This window comes from Chiloscyllium punctatum, chromosome 6 (genome assembly GCF_047496795.1).
Source record: "Chiloscyllium punctatum isolate Juve2018m chromosome 6, sChiPun1.3, whole genome shotgun sequence".
Lineage (NCBI taxonomy): Eukaryota > Metazoa > Chordata > Chondrichthyes > Orectolobiformes > Hemiscylliidae > Chiloscyllium > Chiloscyllium punctatum.
The window spans coordinates 80,032,881-80,054,746 of NC_092744.1; the positions used below are offsets into that span (position 1 = coordinate 80,032,881).

General features: G+C 44.8%; 1 protein-coding gene across 1 annotated transcript; it reads left to right on the top strand.

The window, feature by feature from the left end:
- Positions 1-10,709: 10,709 nt before the first annotated feature.
- On the top strand, positions 10,710-20,414 carry dusp28 (dual specificity phosphatase 28). Its single transcript, XM_072573065.1, has 2 exons — positions 10,710-11,261; positions 17,864-20,414. Exons 1-2 carry the CDS (start codon positions 10,917-10,919, stop codon positions 17,981-17,983), a joined length of 465 nt encoding a protein of 154 aa, XP_072429166.1. The 5' UTR covers positions 10,710-10,916; the 3' UTR covers positions 17,984-20,414.
- Positions 20,415-21,866: the final 1,452 nt, after the last annotated feature.

The following is a 21,866-nucleotide window of genomic DNA, read 5'->3' on the forward strand; positions in this document are numbered from 1 at the left end:
CACCTCTGGAACAAGTGACACTTGAACCCAAGCTCGAGAAAGTGTGTTGGAAAAGCACAGCAGGTCTGGTAGCATCCAAGGAGCAGAAGAATCGACGTTTCAGGCATAAGATCCTTCATCACCGTGCTCCTCAGATGCTGTGCTTTTCCAGTACCATACTCTTGACTCTGATCTCCACCATCTGCAGTCCTCACTTTCTGCTAGTTGAACGCAGGTTGTGTACCTCAGAGGTAGGGACATTATTGCAATACCACTAGGCCCTTAATTATGCCTGACTTTAAGCTTGCAAACTGTTACACTTCAGCTGGTTTCAATACTTACATGACCAATGCCCTACTAGGTCACCTATAAGCACCTGTGTGGAAGGATTAACCTCTTTTTCCAGAATCTTCACAGTGGGAATCAGTCCATAAAATATGTAGTATTTCTTCATTAACTTTGTGCTTTTGAAGTGTGTCAGGAATGAATCAGCATGCTTACTTTGAATTATACAGTCATGCAGTTTTAAAGCATGGAAAGAGGCTATTCGGCCCATCATGTTTGCGCCAGTCATCCAACGTCCATCTAATGCAATCACATTTTCCAGCATGTGATCCATTGGCTTATATGTGATGCTGTTTCAAGTTGAGCTAAATAGTTCTTACATGTCTTTTGGGTTTCTATCTTAACTATACTTTGAGGCAGTGAGTTCCAGATACCCACAACCCTCTCCATGAAAAAAAGGTTGTTCCTCAAATCCCTCTTGCTCCGTATCATATACCTGCGCTCTGTGATTATTGGCTCCTCAACTAAGGGGAAAGGTTTCTCCTTTCTATCCTGCCTATGCACCTCAGAACTTTGTACACTTCATTCAGATGCCCCCTCAGTTTCCTCTGTCCTAAAGAAATCCATTCCAGCTTATGCAGTCTCTCTGAATCACTCCAGCCCAGGCAACATCCTGGTGAATCTTCACTAGCCCAACATTGTCCTTCCTACCATGTGGTGACCAGAACTGCACATAATACACCAGCTGTGGCCCAGCTAACATTGTATGCAGCTCCATCATAACCTCTTTGATTTTGTATCCTTAAAGAGTAAAGACAAGTGGGCGAAAGTGAGGACTGCAGACGCTGGAGATTAAAGTCGAGACTGTGGTGCTGGAAAAGCACAGCAGGTCAGGCAGCATCCGAGGAGCAGGAGAATCGATGTTTCGGATAAAAGCCCTTCATCAAGCCCTGACAGCCTGGGCACCTGATCCAGGTTAATGCCTCAATGCTTTACCGAGCGAGGGCTACACTGTCAAGAGATGCCACCTTTCAGATGCACTGTCAAATTGCGGTCCCTCTCAGATGGAAATAAAAGATCCTGTGGCACCGCCTTTAAGCAGTCTGGGACAGTTTCCATGGCATCCTAACCATCATGAGCAAACTTTTACAGATGCTGGAATCTGTACTGAAAACAGAAGATGCTGGGAATCACAGCGGGTCTGGTAGCATCCATGGAGAGAGAGCAAGCAAATATTTTGAGTCCAGATTACTCTTTGTCAGAGCTGATGTGAAGTTTGGAGGGGAGAGCATTTATGCTGCAGTATGGGGGAGCTGTGTTGGGGAGAAAGGATGTTGACAGTTCGGACTGAGTGATTGGATTGTGAGAATGGTATAACAATAGTGTGTCTAACTACCAAACTGGAAAGAACAGACAGTCCCACTAGAGTGGGGCGGGGGCGGAGACGGGAATTGACAGAGAACGTAACAAGGAAAGCTAAAGGAAAGGGAACAAATGGGAATGGGTTCACAACCTGAAGGTATTGATCCCAGTGGGACTGTCTGTTGTTTCCTGTCTGGCAGGTAGACACACTATTGTTCTGCCATTCTCACATTCTGATCACTTAATCTGCTCTATCAGCACTCTCTCTCCCCCAACACTCCACTCCCACACTGGAGCATAAATACTACATTGCAGGTCAGCTCCAATGAAGGGTCATCTCAACTCGAACCGATAGCTTGCTCTCTCTTTGTGGATGCTGCCTGACCCGCTGTGATCTCCAGCATTTTTTTGATTTCATCCTAACTGGCATCATTCTTGCAACCAACGTCTCTCTCCTGTCAATATTAGATCCGTCTTTTTGGAACGTTAATGCAAGTTAACCTAAATGCTTCTTTTTTTTAACAACAGTGATTGTACTTCAAAAAAAGTATTTCTTTACTTGTAAAGTGGTTTGGAATGTCAAGAGACTGTGAGTGCTATTTTCTAAAGGCAAGCTACTTCCTGAAAGCACAGTTAGGAGTGTACTAATGTTAACATTCATAGACTACAAGGTACCGAGACAGAGTTGAATCCCGAATGGGTCGTGGGTTGGTGGGACTGGGGTAAGTGGCAGCTGAGGAATAGAAGGAGACCTTTGTGCATCGGGACGATGGTGGTTGCACTGAGGGTAGCAGTGGGTGTTGGGCATGGTCTTGTCAGAGGGAAATTGGCAAGCTTGGAGCAGCAGAGGCCTGGGCCTTCCTTCAATGCTCAGATGTGCACAACATATTTCATTACAACAACAGGAGAAACCTGGGCTACCCAGACCCAACTTAAAATCCAATCCAAGAGCGGAGTCATGGCTCAGTGGTTCGCACTGCTGCCTCACAGCACCAGGGATGTGGGTTCAATTCCAGCCTTGGGTGACTGTCTGTGTGGAGTTTGCACATTCTCCCTGTGTCTGCGTGGGTTTCCTCCAGGTGCTCTTGTTCTTCCCCATAGTCCAAAGATGTGCAGGCTAGCTGGATTGGATTGGATTGACCATGTGGGGTTACAGGAATAGGATGAGGGGGTGTTGGGTCTTGGTGGATGCTCTTCAGGAGGTTGCTATCGACGTAAGTGCCAAATAGCCTTTAGCTGCACAAAAGGGATTCTATGATTCTAAGTACAATTGAGGTTGTGGGCCCTCACTTCTCATTGAAATATTAAGAATCAGCAAGTCACAACACCAACTGATTAAAAGTGAGGGTGGCATGGGAAATGAAGCCACTCCATTTTAGCTGCTTGCCAGCTTCAGGTTTGGAAAGCAATATTCACCCATGGGATGAACTGACAGAATAAACTGAGGAATTTACAGTTTAAGAAAACAACAGTAGCTCACTTTGCGCCACTTATGTCGCGAGTTGGAAATAGGAACAATTTGGTGTAAAATAGAAACTGTTGAAATGGAGGCATGGCATAGACGTAACACAGCTTTCAATGATTAATCTGTCTTGTGAGGGTCAAATGGTGAATAGCCTCTTATCCCATCGCTGTTTAATCAAAAGGTGAATTGAATATATTCGTGTTAAATAATGTTTGAAATTCATTACATTTCTTCTTTCTATCTGAGCAACATCCATCAGTTGTGGTAGTCAAAAGTAGCCTCCTAGAGAAGAAGAGTCGGTCATTTAGCCCCTCATATCTACTGTTCAAATTTCAAGATGGCGGCAGAGCTTGTTAGCCAGAGCTTGTCCACTCCATCTGTTTCTTTTACTCTTCTTTTTTCTTTCTGTGCTTCTTATCTTCTTCCTTCTGTGGTGATCTCTCAGCCCGGTGTCTCAGCCCGGTCTCTTGTTGGCCTGTGGCCGTCTCTCAGCCCAGAGTGATGGTCTTTCGGCGGCCCGTGATCTCGCAGCCTGGTGTCCGAGGCAGCCGCTGGTGAGAACGGGTCCAAGTGTGTACCTGGTGACTGGAGGCTGTGGGTTGACCCTGTTCAGGTATCTTCTAGAGGCAGCGGCTTCAGTGGCAGCAGCAGTGGGAATCGCATGACGGCTCAATGTGGGAAGAGTGAGTGGTGAGGGAAGTCCCCTGGTGTCTGTGGCTGTGACATCAACAACAGGCAGCTGAGGTCTCCTGGAGAGTGAGCTAAGCAGAGGGGACTCGAGCCCCAGCATGGTTAAACACTCAAGAAAGACTGCTGAACTTTTAGCCAATTTCTTTAGTTTTCCAGTTAATAGTACGAAGGATTTTAATGCTAACTATTAACTTATTTCTTTACTTTTCTACTTATGATGATCTAGAATGCTTAACTTCTTAATTTCGTTTCTTTCTTATACTACTTTGTACCTACATTTTCAACCTGGGTAACTCTTGTACCTAAGATGGCACGGTGTGTGATGACATTAGACACTTTTCACTGTACTCCTGTCGTTCTGTACTTGAGTACACGTGACAATGAAATCTAAATTTTAAAAATTCAGTGAGACCACAGTTGACCTTCAACTCAACTTTCCTTCTTTGGATCTACAGTGTGGAAACAGGCCCTTCAGCCCGACACATCCACACCAACACTCTGGAGAGTAATCCACCCAGACCCATTTCCCTCTAACTAATGCACCTAACACTATAGGCAATTTGGCATAGCCAATTCACCTGCCCTGTACATCTTCAGACTGTGGGAGGAAACCCACATAGACACGGGGAGAATGTGCAAACTCCACACAGACAAGTCACCTGAGGCTGGAATTAAACCTGGGACCATGGTGCTGTGAGACAGCAGTGCTAACCACTGAGCCACCATGCCACACAAATCTCCTGCTTCTTTTATCCAACAGAATTCTATCAATGTTTTTAAAAAATTGTTTTGAGTTTTTTTTTTGTTGGGAGCACAGAGCACAGGGAATTCCAGATTAGAACGGTTGCTTCCTGATTTTTCTTTTCAATGGTTGAAGTTTTAATTTTAGGATTCACTCTTGGATTTCGCCTGCAGAGGAAACAGTTGCTCTACAGCCCGCCTCTTGAACCCTTCCAAAAAATAATGTAAACATCTCGATCAATGTTCCATACTCAAAGGAACACTGGGGAAACCGAGCAAAGGCTATGACAACGGATGAATGGGCACCGCACAACAATCAACAGACAGGAGGGTTCCCTCCCAGTTGGGGAACACTTCAGTGGTCCAGGACATTCAGCCTTGGACCTTCGGGTGACCATCCTCCAAGGTGGACTTCGGGACAGGCAGCAGAGGAAAGTGGCCGAGCAGAGGCTGATAGCTAAGTTCGGTCCCCATAGGGAGGGCCTCAACCGGGACTTTGGGTTCATGTCATATTACAGGTGACCACCATTGCACTACACACACACACACACACACACACACACACTCTCACATACACACGGACACAGGTACATACAGACGCGCACACAGACACCCACACACACCCTTATAGACACACACACTCCCACACATGCACCCCCTCACAGACCTAAGACACTCTGCACTCGCTACACACACACACACACACACACACACATTTTCTCACACTCACAACCCCCACCCTAGACAGACACACACACACAGACCCACATGCACACATATATTTTGTGTGGTGAATTTGTACTTGCAGAGTTACATTGCACTTTGCTCAAAAACTGCATCCATTCATGTAGAACTCTGAGCTCAAAAACTGCATGAATTTATGTAAAACTCTGTTACCTCACTTTTTAGATTATAATCAATCTAAACATCAGGTCATAGACAGAGAACACAGGGGGCCAACACCTTCAACATATTGTCTAGCTATCACCATTGTTAACAGTTAACCCAAGAATGCAACTTTAAAAAAAAGGGTTTTGTGATTTACACATGAAAGAAGTGAAACTATCACTGTATTCTAACAGATGAAAGGCTTAACAATCAATTTTTCAATGTATAATTCCAGTTACATTATACTGCAAATTTTTGCGATAAATTCTGTGTTACGATCGAGCACTCCACAATCACCTGATGAAGGAGCGTCGCTCCGAAAGCTAGTGCGCTTCCAACTAAACCTGTTGGACTATAAACTGGTGTTGTGTGATTTTTAACAAGGGAACACAGACATGTTTCTGCAACCTGACCTCATAACTTAACCCTTTTAACTCCACCATTGTTCCAGCGTTGTGCCTCCTCCTTTCTGATATGTCCTTTCTGAGAAGCTACTTACATTGAGCAGCAGTCCATTCAATTTTGTTCTGAGTCTAGTTCATTCGACTGCCGCTTGCACATTTTGGCAAAGATCACAGGAAATCTTCACTCTCGACTGAATCATTGCAGCACCGATTACCTCATCTCCCTCTGGGATGCTTGGATTAATTTCCATAACATTCCAACAATGTCGTTTTCTCCTTCCTGTATTGCTTCTCTCTTGATGGCCATCACTCTTCATTTGTCAGGAGTATAACACGTGCATGTCCGGGACTCTGGCTAATGGAGTTTCTATTCTGAACTCTTGCAACCTTCTTCTACTTAATCACTGACGCTATTTCCCAACCGTTCTCCCAGAGTGTTCTGGTGTGGTCGTAAGCACATTTGTCTTTTGAACTGCTTTCAACTAAACTCTGTGTTACATCCCATTACAAATTTCGATTACTGGTTAAGCAGAGTGTCACATTGTTGTAACAGAACAACCAAGAAGTGGTGACAACAGACACCTTGTGAACAGAAGGATTGATTCACTTGATAGAAATGTGCTTCCCTCCTGAGTTATAATTGACATAGTAATATAATTCATTAAAGAATCAGGGCTTGTGGGTTGTTTTGGGCATAATTACATTGGGGTGAGACAAAGTAAAGACTGTAGCCCTTTCCCTTCTTGCTGTTCTTGGTTTTGGACACCAACCGAATCCTTATCCTCACAGTTTTATTGAGGAAACACCCAAAGATTCCAGAACAAATCCTTTTCCAGAATTTAATAGGGACGCTGAACACATTTTAAGGACATCCCTGAGCAGTTGTTGGCTACTTTACAAGTTCAGTAGTTATCAAAAAACAACACGCAAACTACCAAAAACAAATTTTGTACTGAGGTAGCAGTGAAGGCACATCTGAGTTTGCGTCTGATTACAGGGTAGAGAATTGAGGAAGCTTTACATAGATACATAACTGTGGGCTCGAGTGAAAACATTGGTAGCGTCTCTATCTCTAAGCCAGGATACGCAGGTTTAAGTCCCAACTGCTCAGGACATATGTCATCTCTGAACAGGTTCATTAGGAAAAATATCCATAGTATCTCCTACAAGTATTCTATGGAACAATGGCAGAATAGCCATTCTCTATATCTAACCTCAGACTGTATTTGCCTTTTTAAAAATTCATTCACAGGATGAGGGTGTCATTGGCTGGGTCAGCATGTATTGTCCATACCTAATTGCCCAGAGGGCAGTTAAAAGTCAATCACACTGCTATGGATCTGGAGTCACGTGCTGGTCATATCAAGTAAGGATGGCAGTTTCCTTTTCTAAAGGACATTAACAAACCAGATGGGCTTTTCCTGACAGTCGACAATGGATTCATGGTCATCATTAGACTCTTAATTCCAGACATTTATTGAATTCAAACTCTACCATGGCGGGATTTGAATCCCGGTCCCCAGAACATTACGTGGTCTCTGCATTAACAATCCAGCAATATTATCGTTAGGCCATTGTCTCCCCACGTCTCGAAGGCGTTTGTTTGAGATGTTTTGGAGAAATCTTCCCTGTGCATTTATTTACACTCAGCCTTACTTGTAATCATTCGATATTTACAAAACAACAGCTTGCATTTACTCCATGCTCTGGAACTTCATGACATATGGTGAGATTCCTCATATATGTATAAACAGACAAAGGATTAATATCAAACCAAAGAAAGAAATAATAAGGTCAATGACTTAAAGTCTGGTCAAACAAGTCATCTGTAATGAGTTTCTTTGAAGGGTGCGAGGGAGGTGGGGACCCAGGTTTGGGGCCAGAACTACAGATTCTAGGGGAGCAGCAGCACAGTTGGAAGGAACTTAGAGATGTACAGAATGGTTGGATTCAGAGATCTCAGAAAAGGGAAGAACCCCTTTTCATTCCCTACCTCATCTTTATGAGTACAAAACTTTACAAAATAAAGAGTCACCTTTTAAAGCAAAAGTGAAATACTACTGGTGCAGGAAAACAGAAATCAAAATATGAAAGACTGGGATTACTCAGCAGGTCTGGCAGCATCTGTGGAGAGAAGAGCAGAATTAACATTTTCCATTAACTCTGGCTCTCTCTCAAAAGAACGGCCAGACTGCTGAGGATTTGCAACATTTTGGTTTATTATTTTTGTAACAAATGTGATTTCTAATTTCATCCCCATGCTGACTCATTGTTTATAACTCTTCATAATCATTGCCAACTGAATCATATTTTGATGTGTGTCTTGTCAGGAGGTGCAGGCTTCAATTAACTGTGATTGTTATTTTTATTGTTGGCGCAGAGTGAGTGCAAAGTTCAGTAAGACTGCAGAGTGGGGTGAAAAGGCACAATCAAAGACGCACTATGTGTTCAGGACATCCCCAAAGAGCTCTCTGCAGTCAATGAGATGCTTCTTTGAAGTGTAGTCATTGTTGTAATGCAGGAAGTTTGACACCCAATCTCTACACAGCAAGTTCCCACAAAAAAAGGCAACATGATGACTTGATAGGGATGCTATTTAAGGGAAAAATAATGGTCAGGTCATTGGCAAGATCTCCCTGCTCCTCTACAAAATGATAACCTGGGATGTTTTGCATATGTTGAAAAGCTTGGTGGGACTTCAGCTAACATCGCATCCAAGAAAGCAACATCATATGCTCAGTGCAGGCCTTATCTATCCATTCAAGCCTCTGGACTGAATTTTATACTTACATCCTTCTCACTGAAAGGTAGGAATCCTACCAACTGAGCCTACCAACCACTTTGAGAGAGGGAGTTCAGATTGGACTCAAAAGTAACTAGTGATGCCACACAAAAGCTGAGAGCATTACTTTAGATAGAGTTGAGCAATAACAACCAAGGAAGTCAATGGCCTAGTGACATTATTGTCAGACTATTAATCCAGAGACCCAGATTATGTTCTGGGGATCTGGGAGGAATCCCACTATGATGGAATTTGAATCCAATAAAAGAAAATCTAGTATTGAGAGTCTATTGGCAAATGATGCTGGTTCACTAATGTCCTTCAGGGAAGGAAATTTGTCATCCACACCTGGTCTGGACTTCATACGACTCCAGACCCACAGCAATGTGATTGACAATTGCCCAGTGGGCAATAAATGGAGGCCTTGCTAGTAGTGCCTCATGCTGTGAATGAATTAAAAAATCTCATTATGCTGGGCTAGCTGATCTCAGCCTGAACAACAGCAGGAAGTGCTAGAATAGACTGGTAGGTCAAAGGCCACAGGGGATCTCATTACCTGGCATTTCACATGGGTGAACGAAGGAGGAAGTGCTCACAAGTTACCAAGGGTGACTGATTGGCCACGGAGATACGGACGCCTCAGTCAATTTTAATAACCTTTGACCAAGTCAGAAGTTCAGCAGTTCAGTCTGAAAAGGACAGCGTAAGATCATTGAGGGCCAAGGTTCATTAAGTTTTAACCGACCTTTGTGACTGTTTTGCTGTCTCACCCAAAAAGGGTTTGCTCAACCTTTCATCTGAACAAACAATGGTGAGAGTCTGTGTTTCACTGAGAATCTCACCACTCATGCATAATTGGCGTTTGTGCAATTGCGGTAACGGTGATGTGCAGTTCTTCTTTCCTGGTCACTTTCTTTTATGAAAAGGCACATGCATGAAGATGAATATCAGAGGGCTTGACAGGGCAGATGCAAAAAAAGTTGGTTTCCCTTTTCATTGAGGCTGGGACCAGAGAGTTGACCTCAGAGTAAGGGGTTGGCCATTTAAGACAGAGTCAAGGAGGAATTTCTTCTCTGAGGGTAAGAAACCTGTGGAATCTTTCACTGCAGAGGGTTGTACAAGCTGATTGTTATGTCTACATATTATGTATATGTCAAGTAAGGCTGAGGTGGGCAGGTTTTAACCAGTAATGGCACCTAGAGTTACATGGAAAAGGCAGGAAAGTTGAATTTAGGAAACTGAGGATTATCAGATCAGCTATGAATTCATTCAATGGCAGAGCAATGTCAATGGGCTGAATAGTCTATTCTGCTCCTATATCTGTATGGCCTTATGGATGTGTGAAGAAGATGTTTTACCCATCTGGGAAACTATCCTTGGACACCAGCTGACCTTGTCCTGCTTTCTAACTACGGGGCTGCAAATGTCCTTCCCGTATCACGGGGCAGGGAGATTCTCAGCCAAGGGAAAGTGGATGTTGGTGAAGGATGGCATCAGTTTTGGCTGTGATGCCTCATGCTGCTGAATAGCTGACTGGTTTAAAGAATAACATTATGATTGAGACACGGAAGGACAACTGCAAGTGGAAATTAAAAGCGAGTAGGGTGGCACGGTGGCTCAGTGGTTAGCACTGCTGCCTCACAGCATGACGAAAAACCAGGTTCTGTTCCACTCTTGGGTGACTGTCAGTGTGGAGCTTGCATATTCTCCCCCTGCCTGCAGGAGTTTCCTCCCACAGTCCAAAGATGTGCAGGGTAGGTAGATTGGCTGCGTTAAATTGCCCATAGTGTCCTGGAATATGCAGGCTAGGTGGGTTAGCCATGGGAAATAGTTGGGATGGCCTTCGGAGGGAGAGTGTGGTGTTGTTGGGCCGAGTGGCCTGTTTCTGCATAATGGGAATTCTAAGTGGAAGGGAGTAAGAAAATATTTGTGTTTCTTGTTTGCCTCATATAAGTTCCTTTTGTTTAGTTCCCTAAACTGAGGAGACTCTAAATCTCCTGCTTATATATTTTTGTAGGAGTCCTTTCCATCAAGAGCGAACAATTTGCAGTGTGCTTTAGGACCTGGTGGAACCCTCCCAAGCCATGAGTTGACTGTAAACAGAGCAGATTTATTACTCGTACACACTCAGCTGAGATCACTGGACTGCTTTCAGAGAGAGACGCACTTTTAAGCGTTTATCAGGATGTCCCAATTTATTCACCTTGCTGCTACCTGGACTGGGGTAAACTCTTAGGGAGTGGTTCTGACTCCTGCAATTCATCTCAGGGAGGAATTCCCACCCAAACCCAGCTCCCACCCACCACCCCACACTTGTCAGATGTTGCATCTGTGCGCGCTGAGTGACTCGGTGCTGATCAGTAACTCCCGGTCCGCCTGTGACAGCGAGCTGCTCTCCCGAGAAGGGGTCACCTTCTGCATCAATGTATCCAAGCAGCAGCCCTTCCCGGCGCTGAGGATCGGCGGCATGCGGGTGCCGGTCTTCGACGAGCCCGCCGAGAATCTGCACAAGTACTTCGACCGGTGCGCGGACGCGATCGAGGAGGCGGCCAGGCGGGGCGGCAGGACGCTGGTGTACTGCAAGAACGGCCGCAGCCGCTCCGCCGCCGTCTGCACCGCCTACTTCATGAAGTACCGGCGCCTGTCCCTGCAGGAGGCGTTCCAGGTGAGTCAGACACACCGGCCACTCCCACTCCCACCGTGCAGCAGGAGGCCGTTCGGCCCCTCCTCCCCTTAGCTGCGCTCCCACCCCTGGGGCTATTGCCTGAGTAGTTGCCCTGTTGCCCTTTTTTTTGCCACCACCGGCATAGAATCCTTACAGCGTGGAAGCAGGCCATCCAGCCCATGCCTACCCCCCCCTCCCCCTCTTCAGAGCACCCAGAAGACATAGGAGTGAAACTAAGGCCCATTCAGCCTATCCCGCCATTCAATTGTGGCAGATAGGTAAAAACAATGACTGCAGATGCTGGAAACCAGATTTTGGATTAGAGTGGTGCTGGAAGAGCACAGCAGTTCAGGCAGCATCCAAGGAGCAGCGAAATCGACGTTTCGGGCAAAAGCCCTTCATCAGGAGGGCTTTTGCCCGAAACGTCGATTTTGCTGCTCCTCGGAGGCTGCCTGAACTGCTGTGCTCTTCCGGCACCACTAATCCAAAAATTGTGGCAGATGGGCATTTTAACGTCACTTACCCGTACCCCTTAAACAATCAAGAGTTTATCAATCTCTGCCTTGAAGGCATTTAACGTCCCAGCCTCCACCGCGCTCCATGGATTCCACTGGCCCACCACTCACTGGCTGAAGAGATGTCTCCTCACCCCACCACCATCCCCCAACACCCCCATCCCTGTAACCCAGCATTCCCCAAGGCTAGCCCACCCAGCCTGCACAACCCTGGACACTACAGGCAATTTAACACAGCCGTCCACTAGACCTGCACGTCTTCGGACTGTGGGAGGAAACTGGAGCACGCAGAGGGAACCCACACAGGCACGGGGAGAACATGCAAATTCAACACAGTCAACTGAGGCTGGATTTGAACCCAGGTCCCTGGCACTGTGAGGCAGCAGTGCTGATCACTGAGCCACCAGGCTGACCCTTGGGTTAAACCTCCACCAGTCACATCTCTCTCTAATGAGAGAGCAGCCCCTGTGTGACAGTAAGGCTGTGGCAACCAGAAACAGTGCAGGCCGAATGGCCTCTTTCTGCACCATAACACTGCATGAGAAGAGTAAAATGTTTTCGCCACTGAGTCTTTTATCAGCTAAACAGCAAGGTTTTACCACTGAAAAATCCTCTGTTCGCTGCCCTCCTGCCACAGTCTTGCCCTATCTACTTTACCAAAGCCCCTCGTAATTCTGAATGTCTCTATTAAATCTCCCCTTAACCATCTCTGCTGTAAGGGGAAGGATGTCAACCTCCCCATATAGTTAAAGCCCACCTCTGGTACAATGCAAGTAAACCCAGTCCACACCCTTTACACGATCCTGACCTCCTGGATCATGGTGAACAGGATGGGGCAAAGCTTCAGCTGAGACTGAGTCAGTGAGTGAGAAGGTCCAACCAAACGCCCCTTTATTCTTCCATGACATCGTGGACAAGGCCAGAAGTTAGTGCCCACCCCAATTGCACTCAAAGTGAGTGGTTTTCTGGGATATTTCAGAAGGCAGTTAAGAGTTAACCACATTGCTGTGGATCTGTAATCAAATCTACACTAACCCGATTAAGGCAGGCAGATTTCCAACCTTAAAGGGCACAAACTACTGAACCGGATGGGTTGTTTTTAGAACAATCAATGATTGTGATCATTATTACTAGGACCAGCTTTGGAAGGTGATCAAGGTCGTATTACCACAAGGGCAGCACCTCCCTTCTCTTAACTCTTCTGTTTCTGGGACGTGGTCCAATGGATGCTAACAGATCTCATAGGCAGCTCAAACATTGCGGGGCAACACAGGTCTGCCTAACTCAGACTTTGATTGCTGTCACAACCATTCTCTCTCCAGAGACACTCATAGGATGACAATCAGGAGTGGGAATTCTGGATTAGTGGTGCTGGAAGAGCACAGCAGTTCAGGCAGCATCCAAGTAGCTTCGAAGTAGATTTTGAAGCTCCTTGGATGCTGCCTGAACTGCTGTGCTCTTCCAGCACCACTAATCCAGAATCTGGTTTCCAGCATCTGCAGTCATTGTTTTTACCAATCAGGAGTGGGAAGGCAGCTCTTCGAATCCAGCCTGGGGTCAGTGGTAGGGTGGGGAAGGAGAGTGGGCTCAGGGGCTGGGGAGGGTCAGTGGCATCTTGTCAGTGACTTAGATCAGATACTTTGGAATGAATGGTGAATTGAAACTGACACCTCCTGGCGTGAGACTTGGCCCATACCACACGGTATGGGCATCACTAGCTAGGTCAGCATCCACTTCCCTACCCTGATTGCCCAGTGGGCAGTTGACATTCAATCACTTTTGCTGTGAGTCTGAAGCATGTAGGCCAGACCAGGTGAGGATGGCAGTCCTCTTCCCTAAAGGGTTTTGGTGAACCAGATGGGTCTTTTCCTGACAATCGGCAATGGTTTCATGGTCCTTAATAATGATACTCTTAATTTCAGTTTGTTTTAATTGAATTCAAATTCCACCATCTGCCGTGTCAGGATTTGAACCCAGAAGATTACATTGGTCTCCTGATTAATAGTTTAGTGATAATGCCACTCTGCCATCACCTTGCCTCACCATCGCCATCACTGTGGACTCCGGCTTGCTGTAGATCGGATATGTTAATGCTGTGTGAAAAACAAGCCTGGGCACAGTGAACCCTTACGTTTTGAAATTTGACAGGTGAGGTGTTTACAGTAATAAGGGAGTTTAGCAGCGTAGATGCGGAGGGACTATTTCCTCTGATGGGGGTCATCAAGAAAGAGAGGCTATAATTTTGAGAGCCAGGACTAAGCTATTTAGGAGGGAGAGTGGGAAACATTTTTTTCTCATAAAGGCAGAAATCTGACACACAACCTGGAGACCGAGTTTGACAGGGTTTTGTTATGGATCAGAAGATACGGAGTTGTACTGGCTAGATGGGCTGCAGGCTAACCATAAGCTGATAGAGTGGTGGAGTAGGCTTCAGGGGCTGAGTGGTCTACTCCTATTCTTACCATAGAACAGCTTATGATTGAGACGTCGATTCTCCTACTCCTCAGATGCTGCCTGATCGGCTGTGCTTTCCCGGCACCACACTGTCTATCCCAACCTCCTCGCTGGGGAATGAACCTCTGGAGAGCTGAGGCAATCTGAAGTGTAACCCAATGCCAGCCATGAGTCAGCACTTTATTGGTATGGATGAAGAGGAAATTAGGGAGGAATAATAAACTGCTGTGCCTATTGTGAAACCTAGCTCATGACATTATTGGGATGGTTTCTACAGCAACAGAGGCAGGCAGCCTTAGTTTTACTCCAGTATTATGGGTAACAACACACAGCCACACTTTGTCCCTTCAGAGTTCAGTGTGGTTGTACGTGATGTTCTCAGAAAATGTTATTTTACTGACCAAATTGCTTTTATGGAAATCAATAAGGAAGGGATGTGAGCAATCAGACAGAGGGTCTTCAGTTAGTCCCATTAGCTAAATTAAATTGCTTCAAAGGTTCAATTCAACCTTTTCTTACTGCTGATTTATTTTAGTACCGCAGCTTGAACCTCTATTGCTATCAATATTTCCAGAATGATTAACGCAGGTTAGTCTGTTAGTTGGAAAAAAATCCATCACCACGTTTAGTGTCTGTAGACCAGCGTGCGAAAAGATCAGCACAAGCAGGAGTTCTACCTGTTTGATGTGAACTGCACATTCTCTGCCTGCGAAATGTGGCTCTGCAGCACTTCTCTGTTGCACAAGTGCCACTGGTCGGCCAGATGGTACCCGTAACATCTGCACCTCTGATGCAAAGCAAGCCTGAGACATTTGGTGAGAGCATAGTGAAAGGGTGTTTGTGCCAAAGCTCTGCAGTGCAGACAATGTGTGGTATTAATCAGTCAGAGTTTGCATAGCAACAAGCTAACCTTGCTTGACTTTACTCCGAGCTTCCACTTGTTTCACTCAAACTTGGAGATGCACATCGATTCCTCTCCAGCCCCACTCCCCCACTGCTCGCATTCAACCAGGATGATGATATGACCGATTATCTCAGGCTCACACTTTAACTGGCTTAGTATTAGAAATAAGTCAGCCAGGCTTCTTTAATCACGAAAGAAGAGTAATGAAGCTTACCCAAACAAACATGCAAAGGTTATTGACATGAAAGAAGGGTTTAGGTTGTTTTAAGATAGATAAGACTTATATCCTAACATCCCAAACTTAACGTGATGCAAATATGGGTAACCGGCAAATGATAGTTGAACTCACCACAGAACTCATCAATAATGAATTTAATCAAACAGATCCCTCAGCAATTTTCCCTTTCCCTCCCAGATGTGAATGACATCGTGAGTCACCAAATCTCATTAAAATTTCACAAGGGATTTGGCTTTCACTCTCGATGATCTGGCCTTGAAAAGTTGGTCTGTTGTGTACTGCCTCAAGCACTGCTGATGTCCTGGGAGTTCACCTTCCTTTCCTGGGAGTAAATTCCCTAGATCTTTGAAAATGGCACTCCAGCACGTCACAATTATACTGCACTGTTGATGGTACACAGATTTCTTTCAAACCCTTCTAGTTCTTCCGACTTCTTTGAGCCCTCGCTTGCTGACTTGCGCATCTAGCCAGCTTTATCAAGCCACTGAAGCCCTGGATTAGTTTCCTAAACTCTAATTTGGTTCAGTTGAACAAAGTAAATGCTGCACTTCGGTTTTTGACCCTCACTGCCTATTGTGCTGAACTATTAATTATTCATTGCCTTCTTATAGCCCTTCACAGTTTTAGACATTCCCTGAGCCCTCACTATGCATTGTAATTCATTTGTTCTAAGACTTCTCTGTGCATCAACTGCAAAGAACGTATTGAGTTCAGTTTTGAATTAGAATTAGAATCCCTACAGTGTGGGGGCAGGCCTTTCAGCCCAACCAGTCCGCACCGACCCTCCGAAGAGTAACCCACCCACACCCTGATTAATGCACCCCACCTTTACATCCCTGAACACTATGGACAATTTAGCATGGCCAATTCACCTAACCTGCACATCTTTGGATTGTGGGAGGAAACTTTAGCACTTGGGAATCTAATCAGGAATCTGGAGGAAACCCACACGGACACGGGGAGAATGTGCTAACTCCAACAGTTGCCCGAGTCTGGAATCAAACCCAGATCCCTGGAGCTGTGAGGCAGCAGTGTTAACCACTGAGCCACCATGCCACCCAATTAACAATTGTCTAACTGTTAATTCTGTTCATTGTCTCCAATGTCTTCACTGAGCTGTCACAATGCAAAGCTATTCAACTGTGTAAGACTTTTCTTTGCCCCAACTATGCAGAACCCAATGCAGATTGGTTACCTTTAGACAAAAACAGCCATTCCTGATGTGAAATTTGCTTTCTGTCTCTCTCCCAGTCTCTTTCATACATACATGCACTCACACACAGCCTTCTAGTCTCAATGGCTATCACCTTTAAACTCCTTTCCAGTGGCATCTCTCCAGTGACCTCTGAACTATTCTCAGAAATCTATTGTAATCGATGCAACAAGCCCTAATCCCATTGGTAAGCAGAAATGAAATTAACACTTTGGGATAATCAAATGTCGCAATTTTAGAACTGACTGCATATTGAATATTATAATCTACTCCTTGTGCTTATACTTGTAACACAATACAGACAATGGGGGAAACTCAGCAGGTCTGTCAGCATCCGTGGAGAGAGAAACAGAGTCTGGCAATCCAATGTCAGAACTGACAAAGCTGGGAAAGGGTGGTTTTTATGCTGATGATGGGTGGTGGGGGAGTGGACATGATGCTCAGACAGGGGCAGAGAGAGAGAGAGAGAGAAAGTAAAAAAAGGGATAGGCAAACAAAAATATAGCTTATGATAAGTCAAGAGAGTGAAAATACGACAGGAGTTGCTAATTGGAAGAAGGAATACTTGAAAATGGGTTGGCTGTACAAGGATCAACCCGTACAAAGTGAGACATAGGAGTGTGGGAGACAGTAACTGATGTGGATGACAAATATTCTGAAATTATTGAACTCAATTTTGAGTGATCAAGGCTGTAATGTACCTGATTGGAAGACGAGATGTTGTTCCTCCAGCTGCCTTTGCACTTCACTGGGGCATTGCAGCAGGTCTGAGACGCTGCATCACGATTGGGATCACACTTTTGCAAATTAAGTTGAACACCATCTCCACTCTAGAAAGGATGGCCTCCAAGTTCTCCATGTTCTAACAGAGCCCTGTGCTAAGATGAGATTGAACCCCTCTACGATCCTTGCCATTGACTACAGGCTTTCTGTCTGGCTTCCTGATAAGACAAGTATTTCACTGGGCAATCCTGTCGGCTCTCTTCCCTGGGCAATTCCATCATATTCCTCAATTAAGTCCTGACATGGTATGAGACACCTTCAGCAGGTAGGACTTGAAGATGAACATTCTAGTCCTGAGGTAGTTATGCTGCCACAGTGCCTCAGGACCTTTGCATAGAGTTCAATGATGCCAGCTAGATTGGCAGTGGAGTTACAATAATTGGCCCCTGGTAGATTTAACTTATGAAGTGAAGCAACCCAGCCAGCATTTCCACTTCCCTCCTGTAGAACCTGACTGATGGATTTTAAACCTGTTGCTGTGTTTTATTTTCACAGCACGTGAAATCAGTCAGACCAACGGTGGAGCCCAATGAGGGATTCTGGGAGCAACTTCAACGATATGAAGGGGAACTTCAATCCAGACAGACTGAGGCTATTTCTTCAGCCAGTGAATGAATACGTCAAGCAGCACATCAGCCTTTGCACTGAAATAGTTCCCTTGAGACTTGCTTCACTGATATTAAGAGAGAATCTATATCGGATGCTACTGTCATTCAGTTATTTTGCTTTATTTTGTCATGGTTCACTGTTTCAACAAGGATGTCATTACGAATTCATCTGGCTATAATGTATGATACCACTGTTCTGTATTGCCTCATGTGTAAACATCTGCAGGTGCTGTTGTAACAAAATAGTCTGAGGCTGGAGGGTTTACAACAAGAGACTGGTCATGAGTTTATTGGCCTTCCAACATTGCACATTACCGTCCATCTCCAGCCTTTTCTCTCCATATTCTTTAAACATATGTTACCTCTTAAATCTGTGCACATTTCTCCCAGAACTCCATTTAGAATCTTTCCAATTAAGTTTCCACAGAGCCAAAACATCTCCGATTAGAAACCCAAATAACATCCTGTACAAATGTGGCTCATGTACAGAGTTTCTCCTCATCTTTCTCAATATGATTGCAACTTTTGATATATTAATCATTCCATTATCTGCCAATATCTCTCCATTGTTGTCCAATTAGGTGGGACTATAGTGTCCTGGCTACAAACATCTCTTGCCAGAGTCATCTCGATGACTTTTTTTCCCCTGTCCTGCATCATCACCTTTAAAGTCCCCGTTTCCTTGATACCTCCTAATTGTCATCCAGACGCTGCCTGTTGCTGATAATTCATCAGTTTCCAAACATAAACTGACAACACCTACCACTTGGATGGACATTTTCCATCTCTGTCAGAACCCCTGCCTCAGCTTATTGTTTTCTGAAACCCTCCCTCTTTGATGTCTTGTGTTCCCTCGAGACTTGACTACTCAGCCTTGCCTGACCACCCACAATCCACCCTCTGTAAACTCCAGTGATCAAAGCTGAGCTTGCTGTGTGTATTTTAACTCCCACTAGCTTCCTTTTACCCTTCTCCCCTGTGCTTGCAGATATTCATCAGTTCTCAAGCAATTTCTCAATTTCCGAATTCTAGCCTTGTTTGAAAATCACTCGATGGCCTTGCCCCTCCTGACCTTTGTATTCTCCTCCAGCCTCTCCAACCCACCGAATTACTTTTGTTCCTCCAATTCTGGTGTCTTGTGCATCCCTGATTCTAATCACTTCATTGGAGGCTTTGTTTGGATCCTCTTGAATTCCCCCCCTTCAGCTCTCTGCCTCAATTTCCTCTTTAAGACATTCCTAACCTGTCTACCGAATCTTTCAATTATTTCTCTGATGCCTCCTTATGCAGCTCGGTGTCAAATTTGATTTTACATTGCTCGTGTGAACCACCGTGTGATATTTTATTGCCTTAAAAGCATGATGCCAATTCAGATTGCTGTTGATATTACAGGACCAGAGTTACAATATGGTTTGAGTTGTTTATATTGTAATTTCTTTGCCTTAGAATAGTGACAACAGAGGTCTTATGGAGACTTGGATCCATATATAGACTAAGCTCAAGTCTCATTCTAAGACTTGATGTCAAGGAGGATGTATCATAATACGGCTGAGCAGGTTGAAGGGTATTAACCTGAAAATCCTTTCAGTGTATGTCAGTGGCGTAAGTGGGAGAGATTCCTGGTCAGACCTAGAAAGGAATTAAGGCATTTACATCACTACCTATTGCCCTAGGTGACAGCATGCAGGTAAATTCATGTTTTGCCACAGCAACTCAGCCCATGGAGAGCTGGTTTGGATCACATTGGTGCCAAGAACATGGGTTCGATCCCTGTTCCAGCAGAGATGGATATGGGACATGGTTCCCAGCTTTACCAGTGATGGTGATCGCAGTGTCATGGGTCAGACCTGTCTCTGGGCAGAGAATTGAAGAAGAGGAAAACAATAGTTACTTTAGCAACCATTTGTCATGTCCTATCCATCATTGAATTAAAACTCAGGTGACAACCAACTACAAATTCTGGCTTACATTTCCTTTTGCCCACCGTTCTGTCCTCTCTTGGTTTGATTCTTCTTGCAAGGGTGGTACTACACTGTACTGTCCTCTCCAAAGTTTCAAATACACAGCACTGCCCACATTTCCTCAGCACTACATTGAAAAAGATGTGCAGGTTAGGTGAATTGGCAATGCTAAATTGTCCATAGTGCTGGGTGCATTAGTCAGAGGAAAATGAGTCTGGGTGGGCTACTCTTCAGAGGGTCGGTGTGGACTTGTTGGGCCGAAGGGCCTGTTTCCACACTGTAGGGATTCTAATCTAATTTAATCTAGAATCATGTTTTGTTTCTCCTCTCGAATTATTCCTTTTGCAGGATTCAGGAACAGTTTAAGACTTCTCACTTCTGCGTATAGTAGAAAAAAAAACTTTTAAAGATAGTAAAACAGAAAAAAACAATAAATGCTCCTCCTGTATATTTAATCCATCTGCCTTTAAAACTTAAACTTGGCATAAATTTGTTATATTCTGTCATATCATTGGTGTTGTCCTGGACTGAGTTTCTTGAAGGTTTATGCCTGGTCTCTCACCAATTAACAGAAAGTGAACTAACAGAACAGCGCTATGAAATCCACACTTCTCATTGTTAGCTGTCACAACCTATTTAGCAGAGGCTACAACTTGGAACTCATCAATATTCACTGTGAACTGAGTTTGAAATTTAGCCGTGAAATCATTCAGCCCATCTTTTGCCCATGTCAACTCCTTGAGAGCACGTCGCATTTAGTCCCATTGTCCTGCTCTTTCCCTATTGCCTTGTGGATTTCGTCCATTCAAGTCCTTATCCATCCTCTTTTGGAGGTTACGACCGAATCTCCTTCTGTCACCATTAATGTTAGGAATGATGCTGTGAGAAACAAGGCTGCGAATCCTGAGTCCCCTGAAAGGTTCACACTGTGTATTCGAAAGGTTGTAAGCATGCCCTGCCAGCAGTAAACATGGCGGCACCCAAATGGGCACAATAAATATGGGCAAACTGGATGGAATGATGTCTTTATGGTTTTCCCCACCCCAGGAGCTATAAAGGAGTGGGCCGTTTAGTGATCTCTGCTGATATTTTGCTGACTTGGTACTTGTTTAACACCCAAGTTGAAGATCTCTTAAGCAGAAATTCACTGCAGAGACAGCTCCAAGTATAGTAACCAGATAAGGACAGATATAGAATCTGGAATGTCAGAGTGACTGACAGGCACCAGCTGTGAGTTGGAACTCACCAACTACATTGCTGATGAATTAAAAAGTTGGATAGGTTATAGGCTGGGAATTCAGGGTAGTGGCTTGTTAACTGAGAGTCAGTCTAATATCGAGTGTAATAGTTTCATGGATTTCAGAGTTGTACTGGACTTGCTCAAGAAGATGAAGTTCTCCAGCTTGCCTTAGGACTGATCCAGAATTGGGTAAAGTCACCATTGTTCCATTCCCTCACTAGACAGAGGTGGTTTAACCTGATGGTCAGTGTACCTCAAGCAAGGGGAGAAGCTGAGATGGAAGGACTCTCCTTCAACTAGTGCAGGAATTGAACCTGCACTGTTGGCGTTGCAGAGCAGCCAACTGAGCGAACCAGCCCCCATTTTCAAGAATGAGGTGATTATCCTTTGGGGAGAAATTGATAGGCCCACATACCCTCAATTTGGAAAAAATGAAAGGTGATGTAATTGAAACACATTGAGACAGGGTAGATGCTGAGAAACTGTTTCCATTGGTCTGGAACTCTGGGTCTGATCACAGTCTCAGAATGAGGAGATGGCCATGTAGGACAGACATGAGAAATTTCTTTACACAGCGGTTTTTGGAGGGAGAGGTGGAAACTCAGTTCCTGAAACCATTTAACACAGGAATTGATCGATTTTTGGTTACTAAAGAAATGGAAGGAAATACAGGTAGTTAGAGTGGGTGA

What these genes read in the sequence shown, in the direction of transcription:
- dusp28 (XM_072573065.1), top strand. Translation starts at nt 10,917, where the DNA reads ATGTTGCATCTGTGCGCGCTGAGTGACTCGGTGCTGATCAGTAACTCC. An exon ending in CCCTGCAGGAGGCGTTCCAG is followed by an intron (nt 11,262 to 17,863) that starts GTGAGTCAGACA and finishes TTATTTTCACAG; the next exon opens with CACGTGAAATCAGTCAGACC.